Genomic DNA, 8949 nt, shown 5'->3' with positions numbered 1-8949 from the left:
AGAAAAAAAGGCAAGACCATCGGGCTGTTATACTTCGCCAGCAAACAAGTTGGCAGAATGTGCAAATACATGTTGGTAAATTAAAAGGGTAGTTGGTAATATCGAATCAATCGAACAAAAGACGTATAGAAGTTGATAAATTTCTATAAAAGTTTGTAATGTAACATCATGGTTATCTTAACAAGTAAATGTTGGCAAAGTATTGGAACGGTTGGTAATTTCAAATGATCAAATAAACAGTGGTCAAAAGACCCAAATAAGAGTTGGTAATTTCCTATAACATATCTGTAAGCTCGGCACATAGATGTTGATAAATTATCAAAACCATTAGTAATTTGGAAGCAATCAAATAAATGTTGCATAAAAGTTGATTAAGTTAAAACTAGTTGCTAACATAACCCGTGAAAAGTTGGTAAATCACCCAAATGAATTTTAGTAGTTTCCTACAAGAGTTTCTAACTCTAACGCATAGGAAATTGGTAAATTATTAGAACGATTGGTAGTTTCAAAACGATAGAATAAATGTTTGTTAATGGACTCATAGTAAGAGTTGATAATTTTCTATAGAACCTAGCAATTTTAACACATTGATAAGGTATATAAATTAACGTCCCACATTATTAAAATAGTTGGTAATTTTAAACGGTCTAGTAACTGTTTGCATTTTGTCCTATGGAACAATTAGAATAGTTCCATTCTAAGTTACCATTCATTTAGAATTGAGTTTATATTCTCAATCTAATTTGGCTCACTACTTGGAGACTCTGTCATCCGGCATCATTTTTGGTATCAAAGCGAATGTTGCTGGCATCAACCTACGATTTTCTCCAACAATGGTGAGCAAACGCTGAGTCGAATTCTAAGTTTGGAGCTTTGTGCTGAGGATCATGAATACACAAAAGCACATTTTGGTTGCAAAGGAGTTGATCAAGCCTCTCTGATCATGCTAATGAGCGAAGAACTTGAATCACAGGACATTGACTGACTGCTATTAGAAAAGGATCAACAATGGTGAAGAATCGAGCAACGATGACAGTCGATAGAGCACGCAATTACGTCCGGGGAAGGCGCTTGTTAAGGACGAAAAGAAAGAGCCAACCGGAGGTCATCACGACAACGACGTTACCAGACTTGAGGAGATTGATTTTTCGATTCCTTTCATCTTTCATTCCCAAAAAGAAAATTAATACGAAACATTAATGTTGGACGACCGAGGGGGAATGACTCAATCTACAAGATCAAACAAGTCGATACTCATTTGAACATCAATGTCTTAGACCAAGTTTCAGTGGTGGACCCTTGCATCATCAGTTCGCTACTCAAAAGCAATCCAGGTGCTTTAGCTTAGTTGTTTTCCCACAGCTATACCATTTACCATGTGACGAAACTTCAGTATCGAAAGCCAAAAGGTGAGAATTTTATTGCATGGAAAAATCAAATCGAAATGAATCCTGTGTATATGGTGTCATTTACATGCTTCCTAATGACATCTCGACACTGTTGGACGACAATACGCAAGTTTTACAGCTCATACAGCGCACATACTCATCTAACAAACGAGGATGATTTGAAACCTTGTATTCATACAATTGACAAAATGCACCCATCCTCGACGGTGCATAGGATGTTAATATGACACCAATTCTCACTCCACCGTGCTTGTTAGCCCCGTAACCTCTATTTTGATGAACCACCAGTGAACCTTTCGGTGGCTGCAAAAGGCATATGATGTTTTAGGATCCCCAGTTTGGAATGTTTGCAGTTGCTTCATTTACCATTTTCACCAGAGTCACCTGCCAGAAATCAAAATTTTTCAACGGCGATGATGAAGAATGAGGACATTAAAAGGAAAAATAAAGTAGCAAGTTAAAGACAAAAGAACGAACACCTCCAACAGAAAACCATTATTGAGCTTGTGACCTTCACCTTTATGCAACATTGCTTATACAATATCCAAGGAGTGCTTCACATTAAGCTTTTCAATAGTAGGATTCTTTCTTGGCATATTCTGTTAGGGATCATTTTCTACAGGCATTGCGCAGATCTATTTAGTGCCTAGCTAGAGTGTTGATGTTTATGACTCGTTGCTCTGGCATCTTTTTCGTGTGATCTTTCTTTTGATTTTGCATAACATTCTGAGGGGATCTCATGGCAACTAAGAAATAATTAGAAGACTCTGCGAAAAAAGCTATTAGTTAGAATCTATTGCTACACCTCCAAACACATTCAGAGAGAAAAAAGTGACTGCCTGACATGCTCATCTATTGGTGGCAAGAATCCTCTAATTGTGAAAAGGCTTCAATGAAACTAACCCCTATTCCGAAGTTGTTAGTTGCAAAGGATTAAGGCTCTAAAAAACACAAAAGCCATCATGAAGCAGAAGCTCCTTCAACATACACCTGATCAGAAAATAGATTTAGATTTTGTAAATTTGGTGATCCTTCCTTTGTTTGAACTATACTCTTCCAGATCTTTTGGCTTTAATGATCCATGCTCTCAAAATGGGGAAGCAATCTTCCAAAGATAACCTAGACATAAATGGAGGTTTCCAGGGGAAAAAAGAACAAAAAGCACCCTAGAACAACATGGAGAGATAATACATACCACACTTTCTGGAACACCGGGAGGAGGCAGTGGTAGGTTCTTTGGAGGAGCAACACTGTCATAAGATCTCTTGTCAAACCTCCATTCTCCTATCTTTCCATAAGTCAAGTCGCCCTAATTTCCAAACCAAAGTTGAACTTAAGTCATGATGCAAGTGGCAAAAGGAATGTTATGATTTAATTTTGGAACTACTATCAATAAATGTAAATTAGGGATAATATACTGGTCCAAAAAAATAGGGCTCATCATTCTATCATATTCAGCAGTTTCCCCTCATTTTCTTTTAAGTGAAACATTATTTGAAGAATTCAGTGACCGAAATCACCTTCATGTTGTAGTCACATCCATAAGTGTAATGAATTATGAACTTCTCCCCAAGTTCTTTGTCCCATGGAGGCTGAATACACAAAATAGAAAGTGATCAACACATCAGAATAGTTCCCTGATTAAATGATTAAGCAATCATATGAAAATAAAGAACAACAAGATTACTGGAAATTATTAGTAATGCAATCCAACAACCATCAAAGATAGAAAAGTTGATCCCTGCTGATTGTAATGCCTGTTAATCAGACTAATAATCAATGACTATATGCTTGTCTCAATGACCATGGCCAGTTTGTTGCAGTATGATATCATAGTTAAGAATACTACCTAATGAGAAAAATAGTTACGAATAAAAAATAACGCAATAAGAGACTGCCCTTCTCTCACATTATTTATAAGCATTAATTTCACACTTGACCACATGTAAGTACTTTTATCTCCTCTTTAACTACCTCTTTTCCAAAGTCGGAAGCTTCCCTTGAAAAGAGATGGATGAAGATGCAAGGTAAATTTACAAAACAAACCAGGAGACATTAATAAGCCAGTGAACTAAAAACCAGCATGAGGGAACCCAATCAATGACTAGAAGCACAGGACAACAAGTAAAAGCTAACAAAAACTGGAATTTGGAAATAAACAAATCACTCTTCTTCATATTTCAAGTTCTTATAGACTTTTCCTTGGGATCTTAGACGATACGGTTTTAAATTGGTAAACTGAATAACCGTTTTCAGCCAAGATTAAGAATCTCAACTATGGGGAACTTTACTTCAAGATACTTTTGCTTCATTAATCGTAAGTTTACATGTTAAACAGAATCTTGGTTGATATTCCTTGCTGCAGACAGTTTAGTATACCCTCACATATAAAATATGCACAGTTCAACTTCTTGTGACATTCTTAACATTTTATGTTGGCCAATTCATCTGGCAAAAATAGTAGGAACAAACTAATCCTTCAGGGCTACTTATGTAAATCTTATGTTTCGAAAGTTTCTTGCACGGGTAAAGGTAATTTGTTTGTGTAAATTTCAATGTCAAGTCTATTTTTGTCAGCTTTAAGTTGAACCTAAGATCTCTTTCACTTGGAGTATTGCTACATGTCATCTCAGTCGTGGTATCAGCATTACTCAACAACGTTTCTATAAGTTCATTTATTTATGTGTTATTTTGCTGTAGCATAGCAAATTGACTGATTGACAGATTAATGCAGGGGCCGTATGACGTCTGAAGAACATGGTATCCGACTTTGTAAGTAAAATCATGAGCTATCACACAGGCAACACGGAACAGCAGAAATGGCTAACCTAGTTGGCAAGGGAACCTGCCTCAATAAGACTGAATGTCATTGACTTACTATAATTACCTGTTGAAGATTCAAACTTAATGAATCAAATACTCAACTCAACTACCCAACAATTTTTGGCCATTGTACGTTTTCTCTGATGTCTTTCAATCGAAGATTTACTTTCTCTAAACTCATAGTCAAATGTAACAGTCAGCAGGTTTTTTAGTAATATGAGGTCAAACTTCAAACACTTGATCATTAACATGCCATCAAGACTTAGTACTCCCAACTCCAACCAAGATCTTGCGCCAAGTCAGCAAAATAATTAAGAAAGTAGGAGCAAGATGATTATCTGTAAACCTGAATCATAAAATCCTTGTATAATATGTTGCCAACACCATGAAATGCCGATGATACAGCATAAGCATACCTACATGGTACATAAGAGATGGAATCAAAGTAAGTCCAAATTGAGTATTCAACTTGAAAAAAGGTATAATATTACATTGGCCGAGAAGAGCTCACATTTCAAGCACCCAACCGAATGCTTTATCTGTTTCAGGATCTTTCTTCATTGCCAAGGAAATATTCATCCAAGTTGGAGCAATTTTTTTAAGAGATTCCTATAAAGAACAAGAAGAAACTTAATGGAGAAAATAAAAGGAAAAAATGCATCGTCATTGATGGCACTGCCTTTTGAGAAATATAGTAGACATGAAAATGAATGGCACTGGAACGAAGCAAGGTCTAAATATGCTCCTTTTCCAACACATATAAGAAGTAATACTATTTGCTACCTCCAACAATGGATCAGAAAACAAACCTTTCCTACAATGACAGGAGAATTGCCAATCGGATCAATATTGGTTATTGGTCCCTTCTCTTCAGGAAAGAATTTCCGAAGGACAGCCTCATACTTCTTAGGCTCAATATAAAAGAAAGGAAATGCAGCTCCAAGTCCATCTCTTGACAAGTTTGGTATCGGCTTGACAATGACATGATCAGGCTCTGACATCAGTATGTAACTGGACAAAAGGTAAGAACAGCATCGGTAAAGCCAATTGCACGAAAGAATAGAGAAGAAAATCTCTGTTGATTCAGAAATGCCACAGTATTAAGAGCTCATACTCTTCTTTAATGTCAGCTTGTTGAAGCCACTGTACAAATGCCCATGGTCTGTTGAGGACTATATAACCCTGAAAATATAAATGCGATGCAACAATGTTAAGATGGGCAAACAATCCATTTATTGTAACAGAGATTATTCTCATCTTGAAGTTCACTATTAACCATCCACAGAGTTACCTCTGGTCGAATGAATGTGGAAGCTTAACTTAAATTACACTCTGCCCCACTGCAGACATTTTAAATTTCAGAAACCAACTATTTGGGAAAAAAACAAAAAAGACCGATTAAAAGGCTTAGTTGCTTATCCAGGGGCCGCAAGGATGGATGTCAAATCGGAGGCCAAAATCATGGGAGAGACCAGATTCTCAATTTTATTTGGGTTGTTGACCGAAGGAAAGTAGGATAAAGGGAAATCCTTGACATAACAAACTAATAAAAGTAGCTGAGCCAATTGATTCCATTAGCTATTACTGGGTCTGAGTAGACTTTTTCCCTACCATCCGCAACGGAAGAATTTTGATCATCGTATTAATATAATTTCTAGGCCCAATTAGCGCATATAGTTCAGTGGCAGCAGATGCAGAGTTCTATTCCCAGAGACATGCCAAACCATGAACAGGGGTTACCAAGAGGAAGAATTTCGTTCCTTTTACATTTTATCTTCTACACCTCTGTTATGTATTTTTCAGAGTATCCTTCACGTCTTATGATCTTAATGTATACACAAGCTTTCTAGCCATTCCATTGCTGGTAAAGAAGCCCCATGTAACTAACCAAGAGTACGTTCCCATTGTCAGTAAAAGGAACCTCATATCAACCACTACATCTTCTCTGTTTCATAATATTTTGCAGGACTATACTTTTCATTTAACTTAGACCACTGACATGGGTGAGATCACTTTGTTTATAGAATAGAACATCACGCTTTCTAATTGTCAAACCATAGGAATCTCTTTCCATCATCTCAAAGCTGAATTTCGAACAATATGTCAACAAGCATTATCAATCTGACTAAGATGCAATATATCATTGACAATTGCAGTTTATGGAAGATCAACACAGCTGGCATGACTGTCCTAGACCAGTCTTCAGAATATCAGGTTCAATTTCTTCGAGTCACTGCTCACAAAATTTTCACAGACAAATCCTCTCGTGTGGAGCTCGTCACATTACTTCCCAAAAAATATCAATACGCAACAAGGCTCCACATTGCTTTTCTCACTTCCAGTAAACATATCTAGCAAATCGCACAATCGAGGTTCTAGGATCTCATCAAAATCCGCAGAACCACTGCCATTATCCACATCACCACTAATTGCCTTCCTTATCCATCCAACAGAGACATACACACAATACAAAAATGCAAGACAATTTCCACACAACTAAGCAACTCCCAGCACAATCAACCAACTTACTCCACTCAACCACCATGCCAATGGCTAGGAATTCTTTCCCAAAAGGGAAAAAAACAGAAAAGAAGAAACTCTCACCTGATCCATCCCAGAAGGGAGTGGCTGAGCAACAAAAGTGGGGATCTCGTCCATGTACCTATCAGGCTTCCCCGAGTGCAAGATCCTGGTGAACCCACCCATCTCCGAATTGGGCCCGCCCTGGTGCTTCTTGAACCAGTAATACATCACCCTGCACTGCCAAGTGTTGTACACCGAATCGGAAGCCGTGACCGCCGTGTGGAACAGCCGCCTCCTCTCGCCCCCGCCGCCACCGCCGAACCTCCTCGATCCGTCGAGGGGCATCTTGATGACGGGGTCCACGGAGAACCCGGCAGAAGGGTCGGAAGGGCCGGGGAGTTCTTGCCGGAGGGGGGCATTGGCGGAGATGAGGATGTTGTAGGTGATGAGCGCCACCGAGAAGGTTACCAGCACCGAGAAGAAGGTGTTCCCGCAACCCATTTTCGCCTTGCCCTTCAAACGGAACCTCCCGTTACTACTTCCTTCTGCACAGCAGCATGTGGGTTCAACGCTCTGCGTGAGTTCTTGGAAGAGGAGGAGGAGGAAGAAAGACGAGAAGAAAAGTCGTCACCTCGAGAGTCAGGACTTGGAGAGAGAGAGTCCAGCCTACTTCTTAAAAGAGGTTTCTTTATAGCAAGGTGGCCCCTGTACTTTTTTTTTTTTTTTTGGCAAGTTCTGTCTCTCCCTTTCTGACTTTGAGCAGTACTAGTTCCAAGGGGAAATTACACGTTTGCCCTCGAACTTTCTACCGGTATACGAACCTGGGAACTTTCATTTGGTTACGGCCGCCGGCTCTGCGTCTATTGTTAGCACGGTTTCTCCACGATAACTATAACCGTGCGATGAGGCACTTCAAAACTTACTAGATGTTTGTACCCTTTGGTAGTATTACAAACCTATTTTACATGCCTAATACTTATGGATGCACATAGATCACCTTGTTCACCAAATACGGCTCTATCCACAGGGTGACAAAAGTGACTCTCGAGGTTACTATGAATAGAAGGCATTGTCATTTAAACATATGATGTGCCGCATCGAAACCAAACACTTATTTACTTGATCAACTTCTCGGGGCCGTCTCATGCCCAACTACATTATCCACACCATTCGTAACACGTCGCAGTTCTAACTGATTTGTTGATACACATCTCAACATTCGTAAAGTACGACACAATTACAGTATAACAACTATATTCATATCGGATGGACTCTCTGAGTATAAGACTGATTTTCATTAAAGGTAGCATTTTTGTAATTTAGATGGACTTTTTTAAGGGTTGTCTTTCGATTGACTTTTGTACTTGGAAAGAATTTACACCACGTTAGGCACCAATGAGATGAAAGGTGCGTTTGAATCAGCATTTGCAAAGCCTTTAGGGTCCTCAAAACTCATTGGGCAAATGCAAATGCCGCTTGACAAAATTTTTGAAGTACTTGGGAATGTTGCTGTGTTTCTAGATTACAAATATACTTTTTTTTTTCTTCCAACTTTTCCCCCGCTCAATTTTCATAATTCCAAAAATGTCCTCCAAAACCCTAACTTTGCCTCAGCCACTGATGAGCAACCAGAGTGCCACCGGCAAGCGATTGGCGTGCCACCGGCATGTAGCCCGCGTGCCACAAGTGAGCGGCCGACATGCCACCGGTGAGCCACTGCCACACTCGCGGCGGCGGCCGAGTTCCGGCAAATAGTTTGAGATTTTTTATTAAAAAAAATACCAAAAATCATTTACAAAGTATAATTTTTTCTAAACGACGTCTACGTCAAAATAGCAGAAATTTTTGACAGCATTAGGGTGGATGGAACATCTTTCTACTTCCTATTGCTCAGGCCGTGGGGTTCAACTCCCTGCGTGATTTCTTGGTAGAGGAGGAGGAGGACTGATGCGAGAAGAAAAGTCGTCACCTCTCGGGAATCAGGACATGAGAGAGTAGTTGGAGACGACAACTTGAAAGAGATTTCGTTATAGCAAAGGGGCCCCTGATTTTTTGGCAGGTTCTCTCTCTGACTTTCGGCAATACTAGATCCTAAGGGAAAAATTATCCAAAAAAAATCCCTCAAAATTTTTGCCGCGATACATGTTTACCGTCGAATTTTCTACCAGTATACATAACCCGGAAACTTTCATTT

At 39.1% G+C, this 8949-nt stretch overlaps 1 protein-coding gene across 1 annotated transcript; it reads right to left on the bottom strand.

Moving 5' to 3' along the window:
- Positions 1-1393: 1393 nt before the first annotated feature.
- On the bottom strand, positions 1394-7386 carry LOC115686187 (hydroxyproline O-arabinosyltransferase 1). The gene is made up of 8 exons (XM_030611403.2): positions 6837-7386; positions 5347-5414; positions 5042-5243; positions 4744-4841; positions 4579-4648; positions 2930-3001; positions 2605-2718; positions 1394-1793 (listed from the first exon to the last, which is right to left on the bottom strand). Exons 1-8 carry the CDS (start codon positions 7254-7256, stop codon positions 1734-1736), a joined length of 1104 nt encoding a protein of 367 aa, XP_030467263.1. The 5' UTR covers positions 7257-7386; the 3' UTR covers positions 1394-1733.
- Between the last annotated feature and the right edge of the window lie 1563 nt (positions 7387-8949).

The sequence above is a fragment of the Syzygium oleosum genome, unplaced genomic scaffold, assembly GCF_021117445.2.
Source record: "Syzygium oleosum isolate NSW1041296 unplaced genomic scaffold, Sole_v2.1 Sole_v2.16, whole genome shotgun sequence".
NCBI classification, from domain to species: Eukaryota; Viridiplantae; Streptophyta; class Magnoliopsida; order Myrtales; family Myrtaceae; genus Syzygium; species Syzygium oleosum.
Note: the sequence above shows the minus strand (reverse complement) of the source record. Positions and strands in the feature narration are given on the sequence as shown.

Coding starts and splice junctions, on each gene's coding strand:
- LOC115686187 (XM_030611403.2), bottom strand. CDS start 7,256: ATGGGTTGCGGGAACACCTTCTTCTCGGTGCTGGTAACCTTCTCGGTG. Junction 4,842..5,041: donor CTCCTGTCATTGTAGGAAAG/GTTTGTTTTCTG, acceptor TGTTCTTTATAG/GAATCTCTTAAAAAAATTGC. Junction 1,794..2,604: donor CCGGTGTTCCAGAAAGTGTG/GTATGTATTATC, acceptor GATTTCTGGCAG/GTGACTCTGGTGAAAATGGT.